The sequence below is a fragment of the Astatotilapia calliptera genome, chromosome 9 (assembly GCF_964374335.1).
Source record: "Astatotilapia calliptera chromosome 9, fAstCal68.1, whole genome shotgun sequence".
Taxonomy (NCBI): Eukaryota; Metazoa; Chordata; class Actinopteri; order Cichliformes; family Cichlidae; genus Astatotilapia; species Astatotilapia calliptera.
In genome coordinates this window covers 32,375,552-32,397,277 of record NC_137430.1, presented here as the reverse complement: position 1 = coordinate 32,397,277, position 21,726 = coordinate 32,375,552, and the positions used below count along the sequence as shown (strand labels likewise).

Below are 21,726 nucleotides of genomic sequence, written 5' to 3'. Positions count from 1 at the left end.
TCTCCCCACACTGGAAGTTCTACACAACGTCCACTGTTTTAAAAAGGCCCAAAATATCATAAAAGACACCTCACATCCTGGCCACTCCCTGTTTGAACTGTTGCCCTCAGGCAGACGGTACAGGGCAATCAGCTCAAGGACTAACAGACTCAAACACAGTTGTTATCCAACTGCAATAACACATCTGAGTACTACAAAAAAATGTCCATCACGCCACTCTTGTGTTAATCTATGCACGGTCTGAAGCATGTGTGTGGGAATGTATGTGAATGTTTTACTGTTACGTCTTATTAGTATTTTAAGTATTCTATCTATTTTATTTATTGAATTTTATTGTTTTATTTATATTTTGATATTGCTAGGGATGATGCAATGATCGGGGACCATTCTTAATTTCATTGTTCTTGTGACAATGACAATAAAGTTTCTGATTCTGATTCTTGTTGCAGTATATTAATGACTAACCTCATATTGTGGATGGATTATCTTAGTTGTTCTCCTGACTGAAGTTTGGTCTGTTTACAGCATCCTGCCATGCGATTGCATTTGTCTCTAACCATCAGGAACCTTCACGTTAACTTTTATTGAGTGGAAAAGTGTTAGCGTTCATCCTCCAGCTTTTCTGTTTATGTTATGCTAACATAGCTGTGTCGCTAGCGATCATGTAGCACATTACATACCAGCTAGCCAAACTTCAGTAACCCTACAAACGTCACTGCTGTTTTGTTTCCTGTCTTCATTTATGTTGGAAGTGATAGCAGAGCTGTACGTTAGATTTTTTTCAGAAATCTCTCAGTCAGAACATGCTATATCATGCTTAGGTAACTAGCGAAACTAGCGAGCTAACTTCCGCTAACTTCCTGCTAACTTCTAACTCTGCTAAATGTAATGAATTCTGTTTTCATGGATGCCTGGGTGTTAAACATCATAGTTACACCTGGTAAAGCAACAGCGCTGATTGTTTTATTAAAGATGGAAGAATTTAGACAGTTTTTAACTCTCAGTGATATTCGTTTGACTTCGGGACCTTAAAGGAGTTTAGGACCCAGATTACTCCCAGATTTACAAGCACCTTAGTGCAAAAAAAATGTGCTTTGTTGTCTATCTGACGAACAAACACCACACCAGTTAAGTTGCACCATTTTTACAAACTAATTCTGGTTCATCCGTTTCACTCAACAATCTGCTTTCCCCCCCATTCTCATTCTCAATTACCACCGTGCTTTTTCGTCACTGCGCATGCACGGTCTACCCATATTCTACCGCAATATTTCATTTTCTTATCGTTGCCTAGCATTGTACCGGTATTACCGTGAACGGTATAATATGGCGCAGCCCTACATGCGAACACAATTTAATGCGAAGAGTTGATCCAAAAAGTCAGTCTTAAATAAGAAGATAACAATATACATACATAACTCACAGTAACTGCACTTGCAGTTTCTTTCTGGTGTGGATCTGTTGGTGGATTTTAAGGTAACGTGGAGCTTTAAAGGTCTTATCACAAACGTCACATTTATAAGGTCTCCCAACAGTGTGGGTAAACATATGGTGTTGTAAGTCTTTATATTTCACAAACAGTTTACCACACTGGTCACAGCAGTAAACGTCATTTCCAGTGTGAATGCGGAGGTGAATATTTCGGCTACTTAGCCAGCGGAAGGTTTTTCCACAAATGTGGCAGCTGTACGCCTTAAATCCGGAGTGGATAACTTGATGATGCTGTAAGTAGGTATGGCGAGCAAAAGCTTTACCACACTGATCACAGCTGTATGCCTTAACTCCACTGTGGCTGAGTTGGTGTGTTTTTAAGCCTCCAGCGTGGGTAAAAGATTTTCCACACAAGTCACAGGTGTATGCTTTAACTCCACTGTGGATGAGTTTGTGTGTTTGTAAGCTAACAGCCTGGGTAAAAGATTTTCCACACAAGTCACAGGTGTATGCTTTAACTCCACTGTGGATAAGTTGGTGTGTTTGTAAGTTAACAGCCTGGGTAAAAGATTTTCCACACAAGTCACAGGTGTATGCTTTAACGCCACTATGGATAAGTTGGTGTGTTTTTAAGCTTCCAACCCAGGTAAAAGATTTTCCACACAAGTCACAGGTGTATGCCTTAACTCCACTGTGGATGAGTTGGTGTGTTTGTAAGTTAACAGCCTGGGTAAAAGATTTTCCACACAAGTCACAGGTGTATGCTTTAACTCCACTGTGGATGAGTTGGTGTGCTTTTAAGCTTCCAGCCCAGGTAAAAGATTTTCCACACAAGTCACAGGTGTACGCTTTAATGCCACTGTGGATGAGTTGGTGTCTTTTTAAGCTTCCAGTGCGGTTAAAAGATTTTCCACACAAGTCACAGGTGTATACTTTAACGCCACTGTGGATGAGTTGGTGTCTTTTTAAGCTAACAGCGTGGGAAAAAGATTTTCCACACAAGTCACAGGTGTACGCTTTAACCCCACTGTGGATGAGTTGGTGTGTTTGTAAGCTTCCAGCCCAGGTAAAAGATTTTCCACACAAGTCACAGGTGTATGCTTTAACGCCACTGTGGATGAGTTGGTGTGTTTTTAAGCTAACAGCCTGGGTAAAAGATTTTCCACACAAGTCACAGGTGTATGCTTTAACTCCACTGTGGATGAGTTGGTGTCTTTTTAAACTTCCAGCCCAGGTAAAAGATTTTCCACACAAGTCACAGGTGTACGCTTTAACTCCACTGTGGATGAGTTGGTGTCTTTTTAAACTTCCAGCGTGGGTAAAAGATTTTCCACACAAGTCACAGGTGTACGCTTTAACTCCACTGTGGATGAGTTGGTGTGTTTGTAAGCTTCCAGCGTGGGTAAAAGATTTTCCACACAAGTCACAGGTGTACGCTTTAACTCCACTGTGGCTGAGTTGGTGTCTTTTTAAGCTTCCAGTGTGGTTAAAAGATTTTCCACACAAGTCACAGGTGTACACTTTATATCGACTGTGGATGAGTTGGTGTGTTTTCAAGCTTCCAGCCTGGGTAAAAGATTTTCCACACAAGTCACAGGTGTATGCCTTAACTCCACTGTGGATGAGTTGGTGTGCTTTTAAGCTTCCAGCCAGGGTAAAAGATTTTCCACACAAGTCACAGGTGTATGCTTTAACTCCACTGTGGATGAGTTGGTGTGCTTTTAAGCTTCCAGCCTGGGTAAAAGATTTTCCACACAAGTCACAGTTGTATGCTTTAACTCCACTGTGGGTGAGTTGGTGTCTTTTAAAGCTTCCAGCCCAGGTAAAAGATTTTCCACACAAGTCACAGGTGTACGCTTTAACTCCACTGTGGATGAGTTGGTGTGTTTGTAAGCTAAAAGCCTGGGTAAAAGATTTTCCACACAAGTCACAGGTGTACACTTTATATCGACTGTGGATGAGTTGGTGTGTTTTTAAGTTTCCAGCCATGGTAAAAGATTTTCCACACAAGTCACAGGTGTATGCTTTAACTCCACTGTGGATGAGTTGGTGTGTTTTTAAGCTTCCAGCCTGGGTAAAAGATTTTCCACACAAGTCACAGGTGTATGCTTTAACTCCACTGTGGATGATTTTGTGTTTTTTTAAGTTTCCAGCCAGGGTAAAAGATTTTCCACACAAGTCACAGCTGTACGGTTTAACTCCACTGTGGATGAGTTGGTGTGTTTTCAGGTGTTCAGCCTTGGTAAAATCCTTCCCACGCTCATCACAGCTGTATGTTTTCTCTCCCTTTCTTCTGTGAGGTTTGTCGGCCTCCTGAGAGCGCTGACTTCTCGCTCCATGTTGGTCCTGCAGTGACAGAGATACAAACAGAGGCAGTGAGTGAAATGCAGTCTACTTCTTCTTCTTCTTTGTGTTTAACGGCGGTTGACATCCAACGTAAAGGAGCATTACCACCTCTTACTGTTCCGGAGTATGGGTCAGACAGTGAGTTTACAAGCTGTATCAAAACAAAAAACAAAAAACAAAAAAAAACCTACACTCTTTCATAAACACCTATATCCTTCAGAAACCCCACCAGTTCCCTCACCTGTGCCCTACTACCCTCCAACACACTCTTCAGATTAAATTCCCCAATTCCCCACTCCTTCAATCTATTCTGCAGAACTTTCCTCTGCACATCATAACCCTTACTGCGGTGTAAGGGTATTACATGCTCTACTGTCTCCATCTCCTCCTGGCACACTCCACAAAGCCCCGTCTCATGTTCTCCTATCATCTGTAGTGTTTTATTCAATGCACAATGTCCCAGTCTAAGCCTGGTAATGACCACCTCATCTCTCCTATTACCCCCATAAAACCTACTCACTGCCACCTCCTTCTTAAGATGATACAATTGCCTCCCCGTACTCCCTGAATCCCACCGCTTCTGCCACTCCTGAACAACCTGCCTCCAAACAATACCTTTTGCTTCAGATCCGCTGCTTGTAATTTCCATCTCAGTCCTATTTTTAGTCAACGCTCTTTTCGCCAACCTATCCACCTTTTCATTTCCATTGATCCCTACATGAGCTGGCAGCCAAAGAAAGTGAATATTGCCACCACAACACCTTATTCTGCTGATAGTCTCCAGAATAGCATACAGCATGCCCTGCCTTGTCTTCGAACAAAATGATTGTAGACTTGAAAGAACAGCTGCCGAGTCAGAACACACTACCACCTGCCTGATTTTCGAACACTCTACCCATTTCAATGCTACCAAAATTGCTACCATTTCAACCGAGTATACTGCCAGTCCATCTGAAGTGCGTCTGTGTATTCCAATATTTTTTGACGGAACTGCTATTCCAAACCCTGTACTTCCAGTAACTGGACTTTTAGCACCATCCGTGAACACATGAATACAGGAGTCCACAGGAGGGGTCTCCAATAATCATGGGGGAACCACAGAGAACACTACTGCAGGACATATTTTAAGTTCATACACCTGACACTCCTTAGCCCACTGATTCCCCACCTTTCCAAAATGATCCTTCTGACTTCTTCCATACTCCCAGCATTCCAAAAGTACCTCCTTTGTGGGATGTGCGTCACCATGACCACCAAGATGAACCCAGTAATTCACCGATACTTGCTTCCTCCTAAGATCTAGGGGCATTTCTCCCATCTCCACCTGTAGGGCACCAACTGGAGACGTCTTAAAAGCTCCACAGCACACTCTAAGGGCTTCCGATTGCAGAACATCTAAACTTCTCAACACATAGGGAGCTGCTGAACCATATGCCACACACCCATAATCAAAGACCGACCTAATTAATGCCTGGTAAAGTCTTTTCAAAGCAGAAGAGCTCGCTCCCCAACCCCTCCCAGCTACACACCTCATAACATTAATAACTTTTTTGCATTTGTTTCAATCCGGTCAATATGCTCCCGCCATGTCAGTCTCAAGTTAAATGCAGTCGTGGAACAAACTGAAACTCCATTAGTGGAATCAAAGATGTCAACAAACACGTCGTAGGTGTGTTACCACCACCTTCTGGTGATATTATCACATTACAATTATGAGTTACAATGAGAGTTGTGACGTGCACACAGTTTCAATAACAGAGATATTTTTGCTCACCTTTTGGGTTGAAGTCATTGTTTCCTCTGTAGTGGCTGAGCTGAGTCTAAATGGCTCATCGCCTCCTGATGATCAGCTGGAACAAAAAATATATATATATATGTATTTCATCCTTGACCAAAAGAAGCTGTGATGGAAAGCTCAAATTCAATTCAATTCAATTTTTATTTATATAGCGCCAAATCACAACAAAAGTCGCCTCAAGGCGCTTCATAGATACAGAGAAAAACCCAACAATCATATGACCCCCTATGAGCAAGCACTTTGGCGACAGTGGGAAGGAAAAACTCCCTTTTAACAGGAAGAAACCTCCGGCAGAACCAGGCTCAGGGAGGGCATCTGCTGCGACCGGTTGGGGTGAGAGAAGGAAGACAGGATAAAGACATGCTGTGGAAGAGAGACAGAGGTTAATAACAGATATGATTCAATGCAGAGAGGTCTGTTAACACATAGTGAGTGAGAAAGGTGACTGGAAAGGAAAAACTCAATGCATCATGGGAATCCCCCGGCAGCCTACGTCTATTGCAGCATAACTAAGGGAGGATTCAGGGTCACCTGGTCCAGCCCTAACTATATGCTTTAGCAAAAAGGAAAGTTTGAAGCCTAATCTTAAAAGTAGAGATAGTGTCTGTCTCCCGAATCCAAACTGGAAGCTGGTTCAACAGAAGAGGGGCCTGAAAACTGAAGGCTCTCCCTCCCATTCTACTTTTAAATACTCTAGGAACATCAAGTAGGCCTGCAGTGCGAGAGCGAAGTGCTCTAATAGGGCGACATGGTACTACAAGGTCATTAAGATAAGATGGGGCCTGATTATTTAAGACCTTGTATGTGAGGAGCAGGATTTTGAATTCAATTCTGGACTTAACAGGAAGCCAATGAAGGGAAGCCAAAACAGGAGAAATATGCTCTCTCTTTCTAGTCCCTGTCAGGACTCTTGCTGCAGCATTTTGGATTAGCTGAAGGCTTTTCAGTGAGTTTTTTGGACATCCTGATAATAATGAATTACAGTAGTCCAGCCTGGAAGTAATAAATGCATGAACTAGTTTTTCAGTGTCACTCTGAAACAGGATATTTCTCATTTTAGAGATGTTGCGCAAATGGAAGAACGCAGTCTTACATATTTGTTTAATATGTGCGTTGAAGGACATGTCCTGGTCAAAAATGACTCCAAGGTTCCTCACAGCGTTACTGGAGGCCAAGTTAATGCCATCCAGAGTAAGAATCTGGTTAGATACCATATTTATAAGCTTTTCAGGGCCGAGTACAATAACCTCAGTTTGATCTGAATTAAGAAGCAGAAAGTTAGCGGCCATCCAGGTCTTTATGTCTTTAAGACATTCCTGCAGTTTAACTAATTGGTGTGTGTCATCTGGCTTCATGGACAGATAGAGCTGGGTGTCATCTGCATAGCAGTGTAAATGTATGCTATGTCTTCTAATGATAGCTTGAAGGCCTGTGGTACATAGCCGATCATTAGAGATAGGTTGATCATATTTAAGATAGAAGAATTAATTAATGGCAGGACTTCTTTAAGCAGTTTTGTAGGAATGGGGTCTAAAAGACACGTTGATGGTTTGGAGGAAGTAATTATTGAAGTTAACTCAGAAAGATCAATTAGAGAAAAAGAGTCTAACTTAACATCAATGGTACTAAGAGTAGCTGTAGATAATATTACATCTGTGGGATGATTATTGGTAATTTTTTCTCTAATGATAAAAATTTTATTTGTGAAGAAGTTCATGAAGTCATTACTAGTTAACGTTAAAGGGATGGTTGGCTCAAAAGAGCTCTGACTTTTGTCAGCCTGGCTACAGTGCTGAAGAGAAACCTGGGGTTGTTCTTATTTTCTTCAATCAGTGATGAATAGTAAGATGTTCTGGCTTTGCGGAGGGCTTTCTTATAAAGCAGCAAACTATTTCTCCAGGCAAAATGATGATCCTCTAAATTTGTGACATTTCCTCTCCAGATTACGAGTCATCTGCTTTAGGGTATGTGTTTGAGAATTATACCACGGAGTCAGGTACTTCTGATTAGAGACCTTCGTTTTCACAGGAGCTACAGTATCCAGAGTCGTACGTAGTGAGGAGGTGAAATTATTAACAAGATAATCGACCTCTGTTGGGGTAGCGTTCAGATAGCTGCTCTGCTCTGTGTTGGTACAGGGCATTGAAGATGATAACAGTGGGTGGATTATATTCTTAAACTTAGTTACAGCGCTTTCAGAAAGACATCTACTTTGAAAAAAGTCTACTCTCTACCGCTGTGTAATCAATTATTGTAAATGTAAATGTTATCAGGAAATGATCAGACAGGAGAGGGTTTTCAGGAAACACTGTTAAATGTTCAGTTTCTATGCCATATGTTAAAACAAGATCCAGAGTGTGATTAAAGTGGTGGGTGGGTTCTTTTACATTTTGAGAGAAACCAATTGAGTCTAATAACAGATTAAATGCCATGTTGAGGCTGTCATTTTTAGCATCTACATGGATGTTAAAATCACCCACAATAATTATTTTATCTGAGCTCAGAACTAAATTAGATATAAAGTCTGAGAAATCAGACAGAAACTCTGTGTAAGGCCCAGGTGGACGATAGATGATAACAAGTAAGACTGGTTTCTGAGTTTCACAGCTGGGGTGAACAATGTTAAGCATCAGGCTTTCAAATGAATTAAAAGTCTGTCTTGGTCTTTCATTAATTAATAGGCTGGTGTGAAAAATTGCTGCCACACCGCCCGCTCGGCCTGTGCTTCGAGATTTCTGGTAGTTAGAATGACTCGGGGGAGAGTCATTCTAACTAAGTCATTCATGAGAGCATGAGGGTGGGAATGGATGTTTGTATATGTGTGTGCCTGTATTTCTGTGTCTATATGTCAGGTTGGGTGTCAGGCGCCACCTCTCTGGGGACATCTCGGGCCCTCCAAGGTTTGGAGGCCTATCTCCCCCTACCACCACTTCCCCTGCCAGTGGCGGACTCCCTCAGGTGTCGGTGCGTTGGTGGTTCTTTGTGTCTGGGGATGGGCGTCCAGGTACACGCCGGCTCACTCCTTGACGGCCGCTTATCGGGGCCTGGAGCCTGGGGCTCGCTCGGGCCACTTCGGAGGTGGGGTGCCCCCGGCCTCTCGGCCTGGGGCTCGGTCACTCAGGCACGGCTGGCTGCCGGCGGAGCTCACGGGCGCGTCACTGCAACTCCCCCGGGCTTCTGCTCCGCGGCTGCTGAGTGAGCCCTCATCTGGGACTCTCCTCAGCTCTTTCTGGGACAGTGGCGCAGCTGCCCCTCTGTGGGTCTTCCTTGGTCTCTTGTGTTCTGGGGGCCTCTGGATGTCTGGAGTTTTGATCTCCTCCATACCTGCTTCATGCCCTGGAGGACGGGGCTGTGGCCCCCCCACACCCTCTAGCAGATCATTACATGAAGGAACCTTTTAAAAAAACAAGCGCGTCCATGCTCACAGGTGTACACACGGGTGATCACACCCACAAACTACACCCTTTTTGGCTCCTACCTCAAAGCACACTGTGTTCTGTTGATCTTATGTGCTGCACAATAATGTTTAATATTTAGTATTTACTGTCATATTCCCATATATCATTGTGATGTTGTTTATTCTATTACTCTTGTTCTCTTCTGCTTGTTTTCTTCTTTCTTTCTCAGCAGGTGATCCAGGTGGTTGATATATGCATTTTTAATTTCTTTTTCTTTTTTTTCTTTTTTTTTTTTTCTTCTGCTCATTCTGTTGGTTTTTGTCTTTTGCCCTTCTCCCCCGTCCCTCTTCTCAGCTGTTTCTCTTTCCCTCTTTCTTTCTCCCCTTCTTTCCCCCAGTCAAGTCTGTCCCGTATTCAGTAAGTGAAAATAAAATAAACAATAAAAGGTGAATCAAATGGACCATTACGGCAAGGCTGGGATGGTCAATTTGGTAAAGTAAATCCGTTGGGCATCTTTCTTTGCCTTTAGACAACAATTCTGATGGCAAAAGAGCCAAACGGGACAGGCAAAAAGAAAAGAAAAAAAAAAAAAGAATGACTCGGGGGTGTTGATTCATTTAAACGAACATAATCATCCTGCTGCAACCAGGTTTCTGTAAGGCAGAGTAAATCAATTTGTTGATCAATTATTAAGTCATGTACTAACAGAGACTTGGAGGAGAGAGACCTAATATTTAATAATCCACATTTCACTGTTTTACTCTTTGGTTCAGATGTGGATACTGTATTGTTCTTTCTTTGTAATTGTTTATGTTTAAGTTGTTTGTTTTTGGTTTTTAGTTTGTTTTTTGTCTTTTTGGAAGCTGACACAATCTCTATGGAGATGGGTTTTTGGGGTAGCAGGAGGAGAGAAGCTGCAGAGAGGCGTGTAAGACTGCAACTCTGCTTCCTGGTCCCAACTCTGGATAGTCATATTTTGGGGGGTTTAATAAATTGGTCCATATTTCTAGAAATGAGAGCTGCTCCATCCAAAGTGGGATGGATGCCGTCTCTCCTAACAAGACCACATCGTTTCTGGGACACCACTCAGACAGCCAGCAATTTAAGGAGAACATGCGGCTAAACATGTCACTCCTGGTCTGATTGGGGAGGGGACCAGAGAAAACTACAGAGTCCGACATTGTTTTGGCAAAGTTGCACACCGATTCAATATTGATTTTAGTGACCTCCGATTGGCGTAACCGGGTTTCATTACTGCCGACGTGAATTATGATTTTACTGAATTTATGTTTACCCTTAGCCAGCCGTTTTAAATTTCCTTCAATGTCGCCTGCTCTGGCCCCTGGAAGACAATTGACTATGGTTGCCGGTGTCTCTAGCTTCACGTGTCTGAGAACAGAATCACCAATTACCAGAGTTTGAACCCCGGCGGGTGTTTCGCCGAGTGGGGAAAAACGGTTAGACGGTGTACCTGGGGCTTCTGTTTAGGACTATGCTTCCTCCTCACCATCACCCAGCCGCCATCTTTCCCCAGCTGCTTGGGGTCTGCCGGGGAACAGCTAGCGGGGCCTACGCCATCTTCGGCTGCACCAGCTACAGGGGCCTGGCTAGCTATGGGTGAATGAAGGGTGCGAAGCAGAGTCTCCAATTCAGTAATCCTGGCCTCCAGAGCTGCAAATACGCTACATTTGTTACAGATATCATTACTGCTAAAGGAGGCCGAGGAGTAACTAAACATCTGACACAGACCTCTCTGCATTGAATCATATCTGTTATTAACCTCTGTCTCTCTTCCACAGCATGTCTTTATCCTGTCTTCCTTCTCTCACCCCAACCGGTCGCAGCAGATGGCCGCCCATCCCTGAGCCTGGTTCTGCCGGAGGTTTCTTCCTGTTAAAAGGGGGTTTTTCCTTCTCACTATCGCCAAAGTGCTTGCTCATAGGGGGTCATATGATTGTTGGGTTTGAGGCGACTTTTGTTGTGATTTGGCGTTATATAAATAAAATTGAATTGAATTGAATGAGCAAGAAAGAGCAGGAGGGACAGGTGAAGTAGCCATGGTGCTAACGAGTCGGCTACGAGCTAGGCTAAGCTAGCGAAACAGTACAGAGAAAGTGAGTGAATACTTTGGCTATAAATTAGGTAGTGAGTACACAGAAAGTGTGCTTCGGATGAAGCACGTGAAGATTATACTATGAAAAAGAATGTATTTAAAAGTTGTTAATTAAATTGGTAAGCAAATAAGCTACTCAGAAACACCACTGTGTTTGAGCAGGAACAGGAAGTGATACTATACCGCAGAGCGAGCGAACACCAAGTGACAGCGCCACCAAGAGTCAGGACCACTCAAACTAAATGTCTTCAGTCAGTGTGTCAGCCTTATTAAATTCCGTTCTTTTGAATTCTTTTGGCGACAGAGAAAGACTGGACTCAGAGTGGTCAAGCTAAAAAAAATAAAGATATTTCCGGAAATTGAGGCCTGTCACACTAACACAAGCTCAGGTCTGAAAGCATTAGAAGCCAGAATGGGTATACAGTGGGGCAAAAAAGTATTTAGTCAGCCACCGATTGTGCAAGTTCCCCCACCTAAAATGATGACAGAGGTCAGTAATTTGCACCAGAGGTACACTTCAACTGTGAGAGACAGAATGTGAAAAAAAAAATCCATGAATTCACATGGTAGGATTTGTAAAGAATTTATTCGTAAATTAGGGTGGAAAATAAGCCATGGCCATGGCCAAGACCAAAGAGCTTTCGAAGGACACCAGGAAAAGTATTGTAGACCTGCACCAGACTGGGAAGAGTGAATCTACAATAGGCAAGCAGCTTGGTGTGAAAAAATCAACTGTGGGAGCAATCATCAGAAAATGGAAGACATACAAGACCACTGATAATCTCCCTCGATCTGGAGCTCCACGCAAGATCTCATCCCGTGGGGTCAAAATGATCATGAGAACGGTGAGCAAAGATCCCAGAGCCACACGGGGGGACCTGGTGAATGACCTGCAGAGAGCTGGGACCAAAGTAACAAAGGTCACCATCAGTAACACACTACAACGGCAGGGAATCAAATCCCGCAGTGCCAGACGTGTTCCGCTGCTGAAGCCAGTGCATGTCCAGGCCCGTCTGAAGTTTGCCAGAGAGCACATGGATGATACAGCAGAGGATTGGGAGAATGTCATGTGGTCAGATGAAACCAAAGTAGAACTTTTTGGTATAAACTCAACTCGTCGTGTTTGGAGGAAGAAGAATACTGAGTTGCATCCCAAGAACACCATACCTACTGTGAAGCATGGGGGTGGAAACATCATGCTATGGGGCTGTTTTTCTGCCAAGGGGACAGGACGACTGATCCGTGTTAAGGACAGAATGAATGGGGCCATGTATCGTGAGATTTTGAGCCAAAACCTCCTTCCATCAGTGAGAACTTTGAAGATGAAACGAGGCTGGGTCTTCCAACATGACAATGATCCAAAACACACCGCCCGGGCAACAAAGGAGTGGCTCCGTAAGAAGCATTTGAAAGTCCTGGAGTGGCCTAGCCAGTCTCCAGACCTCAACCCCATAGAAAATCTGTGGCGGGAGTTGAAAGTCCGTGTTGCTCGGCGACAGCCCCAAAACATCACTGCTCTCGAGAAGATCTGCATGGAGGAATGGGCCAAAATACCAGCTACTGTGTGTGCAAACCTGGTAAAGACCTATAGTAAACGTTTGACCTCTGTTATTGCCAACAAAGGTTATGTTACAAAGTATTGAGTTGTATTTTTGTTATTGACCAAATACTTATTTTCCACCCTGATTTACAGATAAATTCTTTACAAATCCTACCATGTGGATTCATGGATTTTTTTTTTTCACATTCTGTCTCTCACAGTTGAAGTGTAGCTCTGGTGCAAATTACTGACCTCTGTCATCATTTTAGGTGGAGGAACTTGCACAATCGGTGGCTGACTAAATACTTTTTTGCCCCACTGTATATATAGTTCTGCTACACGTCACACACACAGTTTCGATCAAAACAACTCCTTCTGGTCTGAGTAATGTGTGTGTGTTACTTGGTTCCGCTTTTTCCCTCTGGTTTCCTGTGTTCTATTAATATGGCGCTGCAGCTCTATACTTCCTATTTCTTAACTTCCCCTTACTGAAGCCTCTGTTGCTAGGCGACCTGTCACCCTCTAACCTACCTCTTTCTCACAGACTCACAGTTATTATGCTCAAACTTTCTGTGAGCGAAAGCTCAACTTCTCCCAGCATGCTGAGCTAATGATTAGTTGGTGTTTTTCTCCAAACACTCTCTCACTCTTCTCTCAACGTGTTCACAATAAACTGTGAACAGACACCGAGGAGAGCAGCAGAAGACCTCATTCAGGAGCTAAACTCAACATGAACTGAACTCACAGTAAAGTTAGCTCGGTGCTTACCTTTAGATGAGCCCACAAACCGAGAGAAACTCCGCGATGAAGCTGCAACTCTTTCCAAACACAGGAAACAGATCAGGGAGCAGAGACCCACGTGGTTCACGCTGATCTCAGCTACGATCCAGGAGACAAGGGTGGGCAGATCGATGCAGATATCGATCAGGACGTTGGTAGTGGTTTATGATCGATACTTTAGTTTGTTTCTCTCCTCTAAGTTCACTACTTTACTCCCGTTTCATGAAAAAGCAGCTCTCTCTGCTCGACTCCTCTCCTGCACACATTTGCTCCGCCCCATTTTTCCGACTCTGCTGTGGTTTGTTACTGTGTGGTCACGTGACTCGACTATACATCGTGAGTAGGTGGGGTGTGTTCCAAAAGTATCTCCTCTTTCCTTTTCCTCGGCTCATTTCCTTTTCCTTGATTAAAACGTCCTTTTTGGAAGGAGAATTGCTAAGGACTCAGGAAAAGAGACGAGCGGTGCTGAGAATTGGAACAGCCTCACACTAGTCTCTGTATCAATGTGACACCCTGGAGCGAATCTTATGGACGATCACAAGCGTCACACACCTGGAAATAAAGCATTCTGTCCTTAAATAATGATTTGTGCAATAAAATACAAATTTTAAATCCATTCGCAAAGTAAAGCTTTAAAATAAAACCGTGTTACATTTATACACAGTGTTAGAGCAATGGCATCATCCAACATGGTGGCGTGTGAACATTGCAAGGCTCAGTAGCTGTATCCCAAAACATAAGCCGCATTGTTCGGAGGACCCAGCCTTCGCGGTCTATGTGGGCAGGATCCTTTGAAGACTGAGAAGGCCGGAAATGCGAGGCTGTGAAATGGAACAGTCTATGTAGCTGTTGCTGATCTGTGAGTCTATTGTGCAAGTGGTGTGATATGCCCATGTAGAAAGGACGGCACTGCAACGCTGGACTTGCCCTTACTCTGGGCTCCCTCTTTATTCTGGCAACTGGTAAAAAGAAAACAGCACACAGTCTTCATTAACAGTGTGCAAAGCAACTGCAACATTCAGTTCACCAGCTTGGGAGTTTCTTTTCCTTTTTTTTCTTTCCAAACATAACATATACAACATAACATCAACAAAGGGGGGCAGGGATAGCTCAGTAGGTAGAGCGGTTGCCCCATGATCGCAAGGTCAGGGGTTCGAATCCCCTGAACGGCTACCCTGAGGTACCCTTGAGCAAGGTACCATCCCCACACGCTGCCCCCCGGGCGCTGCACTGGTGGCTGCCCACTGCTTCACTGAGTGAATGGGTTAAATGCAGAGAAGAATTTCCCCACGGGGATCAATAAAAGTGTACATTATTATTATCAAAGTCTTTCTTTTAAAAGTTCTGGCTGAAACTTTATTCAAATGCAGCTGAGAACAGGTGAGTCTTCAACCTGGATTTAAATAAACTGAGTGTTTCAGCTGATCTGAGGCTTTCTGGGAGTTTGTTCCAGATATAAGGAGCATAAAAGCTGAATGCAGCTTCTCCGTGTCTGGTTCTGACTCTGGGAACTGATAAAAGACCGGATCCAGATGACCTGAGGGATCTGGATGGTTCATACTGGGTCAGGAGGTCATTGATGTATTTTGGTCCTAAACCATTCAGAGCTTTATAGGCCAGCATCAGAACTTTAAAGTCTATCCTCTGACGGACAGGCAGCCAGTGTAAGGACCTCAGAGCTGGACTGATGTGGTCCACTTTTTTGGTCTTAGTGAGGACTCGAGCAGCAGAGTTCTGAATGAGCTGTAGTTGTCTGACTGATTTTTTAGGTAGACCTGTAAAGATGCTGTTACAGTAATCAAGCCTACTAAAGATGAATGCATGGACTAGTTTTTCCAGGTCCTGTTGAGACATCAGATCTTTTATCCTTGATATATTCTTGAGGTGATAGTAAGCTGACTTTGTTATTGTTGTTACACCCTGGCCTAGGCAACCGAGGTGCAACGTAGAAAAACAAAGATAAGGAAAATAAAACCACGAAGGCTCTCCACCAAAATCCCAAAACGAAAATATCCCATGACGAAAGTATTAACAAACCCATTCACAACTATTTACAACAGACTATTTATTTACAACAAAACACCAAACTATTTACAACACGGGGGAGATCGCGACCATGACACACTGAAACACAGGGTTTAAATACATAGAGGGAGCAATCAGGAAATGGACCACAGGAGGGAAACACAGCTGGGGCAACTCAGAACTGACGAGACAGGGAAACGTAAACTGAAAAGACTAAGATAACACAGACTTTCAAAGTAAAACAGGAAATACATAAGTCATGCAAAAACAAAACACTGACACACCGAAACGTAACAATTGTCTTAATGTGTTTTTCTAAGTTTAGGTCTGCATCCATCACTACACCCAAATTTCTCACCTGGTTTGTGGTTTTTAGATGTATAGATTGAAGTTCTCTGGTGACCTGTAATCGTTTTTCTTTGGCGCCAAAAACTATTACCTCAGTTTTGTTTTTGTTTAGCTGGAGAAAATTGTGGCACAACCAGTCATTGATTTCCTCAATGCATTTACCAAGAGCCTGTACAGGGCCTCGGTCTCCTGGTGACATTGTGATATATATTTGTGTGTCATCTGCATAGCTGTGGTAGTTTATTTTGTTGTTCTTTATAATCTGTGCCAGTGGGAGCATGTAGATGTTAAACAGAAGGGGTCCCAAGATGGAACCTTGGGGAACTCCACATGTGATACTTGTCTGCTCAGATGTGAAGTTACCTATTGATACAAAGTATTTCCTGTTTTCTACGTATGTTTTGAACCAGTTTAGTACAGTTCCTGAAAGACCTGTCCAGTTCTCCAGTCGTTTGAGTAATATGTTGTGGTCAACTGTATCAAATGCTGCACTGAGATCCAGTAAAACTAAGACTGGCATTTTTCCACTGTCTGTATTCAGACATATGTCATTAAACACTTTGGTCAGAGCGGTTTCAGTGCTGTGGTTCTGTCTAAAACCTGACTGGAAGGCATCGTAGCAATTATTCTGTTTTAAGAAGTAACTGAGCTGTTGAGAAACTGCTTTTTCAATGATCTTACTTAAAAACGGGAGATTTGAGATCGGCCTGTAGTTGTTCATTTGTGTCTTGTCAAGATTGTCCTTTTTCTGTATAGGTTTGATTACAGCAGTTTTTAGTGATTCTGGAAACACACCTGATAATAAAGAAAAGTTGACGATCTGTAACAGGTCTGACTCTAAAGTCTTTGAGACCTTTTTGAAAAAACTTGTTGGCAGGACATCTAAACAGCAGGAGGAGGAGTTCAGTTGACCTAAGATGTCCTCCAGGTCTTTGCTGTTAATAGGTTGAAACTGTTTCATGGTGTTTAAACAGTTTTTTGGTGGACACAGTACATATCCTGGATCTGCTGTTGATGTAACAATTGCTTGTCTAATTTTTTGGATTTTTTCAGTGAAGAATTTGGCAAAGTCATTGCAGGCCATGGTCGAATGAAGTTCAGCTGCCACTGACACAGGAGGGTTTGTTAGCCTGTCAACTGTAGAAAATAAGACCCGAGCATTATGGCTGTTTTTAGTGATGATGTCAGAGAAGTAGGACCTCCTTGCATTCCTCAGTTGTAAATTATAATTGTGAAGTTTCTCTTTATAGATGTCATAATGAACCTGGAGGTTTGTTTTTCTCCATCTGCGCTCAGCTTTCCTACACTCTCTTTTTTCATTTTTCACCAGTGTGGAGTTTCTCCATGGATACTTTTTCCTTCCAGAGATAACCTTCACCTTAATGGGAGCAATAGTGTCCATTACATTTAACATGTTAGCATTGAAGCTATTGACGAGCTCATTGACTGACCCTCTGGGCAGGTCAGGTGTTAATGGGAAGACCTGGTTAAAAATTGCACTACTGTGTTCAGTTATACACCGTTTTGTGATCACTGTTGTTGATATATTTGTGTGGGCTGAGATTTTACTTTCAAAGAAAACACAGTAATGATCAGACAGGCCCACATCAGACACAGTAACCTTTGAAATGCTCAGGCCTTTGGAGATCAGTAGGTCAAGAGTGTGTCCTCTATTATGTGTGGCCTCTGTTACATGCTGAGTCAGCCCAAAGTTGCCCAGAGTGTTACTCAGGTCTTTAGTCCCTTTGTCCTGAGGGTTGTCCACATAAATGTTAAAATCCCCAACAATAATTACACAGTCAAAATCAACACAGATCACAGACAGCAGTTCACTAAGGTCATTAAAAAAGTCTGTGCAGTATTTGGGAGGCCTGTAAACATTAAGAAACACAACTTTGGATGGGGCCTTCAGCTGTAAAGCCACATATTCAAAAGACTGAAAAATTCCAGGAGATAGCTGCTTACATTGAAATGATTCATTAAATAAGACAGCAACCCCTCCTCCTCTCCTGCTCACCCTGGCCTCACTGATAAAACTGTAGGAGGGGTCGTCTCGATGAAAACAGCTCCACTGTTACTTTGGTCCAACCAAGTTTCAGTTAAAAACATAAAATCAAGGCTGTGCTCAGTGATTAAATCATTAATTAAAAATGTTTTCCCAGCTAGAGATCTAATGTTTAATAAAGCCAACTTAAGTGTTTTAGAGGTATTACTTGTCCCCTCGTGTTTGGGAGCAGTCTGTGGCACACAAGGTATGTTTACTATGTTTAAAGATCTTTTAGAGTGCAGCTCTCTGTGTTTTGACCAGGCCACATGTCTCCTGTCACCTAAAAGTACAGAAATTTTAAAACCTTCTAGTAAACAGGGTCCCAGCTTCTCCTGGGAAAAGTCATCACTGCCATAATCCTCACAGCCCGGACCCTTCACACATCACGCATCAGACTGCGGAGACAGGGCATGAAGAGGAACTAAGGGGGGCGAGGCTGGGCAATGTGACTTCGATTGCTCTGTTGAGGGCGGGGCTCGATGGCGAACCTTTGGCCGCTCTGGTGGGGGGTTTATGGGGGACAAAAAGGGATTGGGACGGGGGGTAGATCTGAGCCCAGCATTGACCCGCTCCATCATCTCCTCAGTGAATTTCAGGTGTGGGGAGGAGGGAGAAAGGGAGGGGGAGGAGGGTGATGGCCTGTCAGGGGTTTGGGGGACTGGGGAAGGTCGTGGTCCCTTGTCCTGGTCGTTGGTGTTGTTGAGAGAGTTGGAGGCAAATAGGGACCCCTCTTCTTGCCTTAGATGTCTCTCCTTTCTGAGGCTCTTCCTCAGATGCCATGGATGTCTCTCCTTTCTGAGGCTCTTCCTCAGATGCCATGGATGTCTCTCCTTTCTGAGGCTCTTCCCGGGTGGGGCAAATGGAGCTCCTCCTCAAGGTTTCTGCTGGGCTTTGTCTGTTCTTGGAGTACTGTTTGTTCCTCTTTATGAGATAACTCCTCGTTTATCTCAGCCTTGGCACCAAGCACGGATGGATGACGTATGGAATAAAACAAGTTGGAGGTGAACAGTTTCACCCCTGACTTGTTAAAACAGATGCCTGCGTTCCCAAAAAATATTAAAGTTGTCGATAAAGTGCACTGAGTGGTCAGCACATGCTGATATAAGCCATTTATTCAGTGTAAACAACCTGCTGAATCTCTCGTCTCCTCCTCTGACCGGCGGTACAGATCCACTGATGAATACAGCTGCATTCAGAGAGTTTACAGTATTTAATAATCCAGTAAAGTCCCGTTTCAGAACCTCCGACTGTTGTTTGGACACATCGTTTGACCCTGTATGCAGAACAATGTTTGTCACAGTTGGATATTCATCTGCAATTTGAAGAATTCTCTCCTTCAGGTTGTTGACCATATCGTTAGGAAAGCAGAGGACTTTAGTGTTCTTACCGCACATCCTTTGTACATCCTTTACGGCAGAGTCACCCACAATCAGAGTTTCAGGCCTAGCCTTTAGCTTTCCCTGTGGCCTTTCACTTTTCAACAGATTTTCAGACCTTATTTCGCTGCTTTTAGATGGATGGTTGTCCGATATAGATCCAGGGTCCTTTGATAGTGGAGCAAATCTGTTCTGCAGTTTCACATTCAGTTGTTTTGGAGGTTTGTTGTTAACCTTCCTATTCACGGTTGTCCAGTCCTGTTTCCTCCCGTATACAGGGGTAGAAGAGCTTCTCTGTCTCGTAGGAAGTGAAGGCCAGTCGGTTTCGGAGATTTCAGCTCGCTGTGCCCTGCCTGTGATACGTCCTCCCCCTTCCAGGAGACATGATTTATGTCTTGGTTTTGCACCAAGACAGTCTAAGGGGGGATTATCACTTGAGGATTTATAATAATGCACAGAGTCTACTTTCTTGGTCATGTTATCTGTGCTCCTTAGCTGTGTACTAGCTTGCTCATCGCCATTGTTTTGAATCAAAGGCAAGGTTGTTTCATTTCCACACAGTCCATTTACCTCCACGTTTACTTCTAAGCGATGAATTTTTGTCTCCAGTACTGCAATCTTCTGCAGGAGGCTGTGGTAGTCATCTGTGGAGAGGGAAGGCATCTTGTTGCTAGTTAGCCTAGCGGTTAGCACCTTTCCAGGCTATTGAGGCTGCTCGGTGCCCAGACGCTGTAATCAGGCTTCAGCTGTGTCTAGGCCACAGACACACGGAGCGCTGAGGACAAGGTAACCATAAAATGTTGCTGTTTCTGTTAAGAACACTCTAGTCCTAATGATCTACAAGTGTCCAGAAGTTATCGCAGGTAAGCTCACACGGAAAAAAGGGAAAAAATCAGCATAAAAATCAATAAAAATCAATATAAGAAGCAAAGCATTCAAGAGCAAAGAGATGAAGCGTCCACACTCACAAAGGGGAGGAGAAAAAAATCAGAGAAAAAAATGAGAGTGCAAATCAAAAAGCACCTGACTAGCTAACGAGTATTAGCTTAGCATGCTAATTTAAAATGCTACTCGTGAATAAAGTTACTACCCATGCATCAAAATGCCTGTAACTTTCAGGATACATGCTAGTACTGCTTACAATCAAAATACATGTTGACAATTACCACTATAAGAATGTTTTCATTAATACAATTACAAAATTGACAACAGTATCGCTCACTAGCACCTACCACCAGCTTGGGAGTTTTTCTCCTTTGCTGACGCATGCGCTGTGCAGCAATTTGGAACCTTAACAGTTGCAGTTGCTGTGTCTGTCCACCAGGTGGCTCCAACTATTCACAAAGCACATCAATTTTGAGGAAATTCATTAAGCTATTTTCTAACTCTGTTACATCTAGCCTTCAGATTTGCGTCACCAGCTGTGACACCACAGTGTGCCGTTGTTCCTTGCTATCTAAAATATACGAGGACACTGGCGTAAATTCTTGACAGTCTCACACTTGTTTAATCAGTTTTCTGTTTGACGTTCATTCAGCTGTGTCAAAATCCCAGAGGAACCCACCTGATGGATTACTAAAGTTTTATTTAATCTAATCTAATCTAATATCTTTGATCTCAGCCAAACCGATTTATTCCGGTACAAATAAAACACATAAAAAAGTCCAACAATTACTTTTTTAAGTTATCCGAGTGACTTGTATATCATATTTAACCTGAGTAGCGAAAGACAGCGGGGGTCATGTTGGTCATGTGTAAATTACGTTGAGTAGGCTAACCACGTTATTACATTAATGCATGTAAGGTAAAGTAGCAAACACCGTCGTAGTTACATGCGGCTGTCTTCTTGTTTGATGGCAGATACTCCCTTCACCCTGGCCAAAAGAAAGGCCAAAGAAAAAGAGCAAAACAGTTAAACATGAGATGCGATCATGGCTCATGAGTTAGGTGTTCGTCTTGTAATCGGAAGTTTGCCGGTTCGAGCCCCAGCTCAGACAGTCTCAGTCGTTGTGTCCTTGGGCAAGACACTCTACCTACCGCCTACTGGTGATGGCCAGAGGGGCCGATGGCGCAATATGGCAGCCTCGCTTCAGTCAGTCTGCCCCAGGGCAGCTGTGGCTACAACTGTAGTTTGCCTTCACCAGTGTATGAATGTGAGAGCGAATGAATAGTGGAATTGTAAAGTGCTTTGAGGGGTCCCGAAAAGCACTATATAAATGCAATCCGTTATTATTTTTGGACAAGGTTTGTGTTTTTTCCATTGTTTAAGCACTGCTTCCAGCCAAGAGTGATACCATATATGCCCCATAGCTGCAGAAAAGGCTAACATTGTTATCTTTTTACCAAAAAAACAGCTAAACATGAGAGGTTTTTGGACAAAGTTTGTGTTCTCCATTCTTTAAACACCGGTTTGAGCACTGTTTAGGCACCGGCACAGTTTCAAAAGTACCGGTTTGGCACCGGATAAAACCTAAACAATACCCATGCCTAATGACATGACTACCTTTAACAGACTTTATTTGAA

At 43.3% G+C, this 21,726-nt stretch overlaps 1 protein-coding gene across 2 annotated transcripts; it reads right to left on the bottom strand.

The window, feature by feature from the left end:
- Positions 1-1,338: 1,338 nt before the first annotated feature.
- LOC113029652 (uncharacterized) lies at positions 1,339-13,698 on the bottom strand. Of its 2 annotated transcripts, XM_080306774.1 has the most exons (3): positions 13,395-13,698; positions 5,552-5,627; positions 1,339-3,777 (listed from the first exon to the last, which is right to left on the bottom strand). In XM_080306774.1, exons 2-3 carry the CDS (start codon positions 5,567-5,569, stop codon positions 1,420-1,422), a joined length of 2,376 nt encoding a protein of 791 aa, XP_080162900.1. In that variant the 5' UTR covers positions 5,570-5,627; positions 13,395-13,698; the 3' UTR covers positions 1,339-1,419. The 2 variants fall into 2 exon arrangements, with proteins under 2 accessions (XP_080162900.1, XP_080162899.1); XM_080306773.1 differs by lacking the exon at positions 13,395-13,698 and having other exon boundaries at positions 5,552-5,711.
- Positions 13,699-21,726: the final 8,028 nt, after the last annotated feature.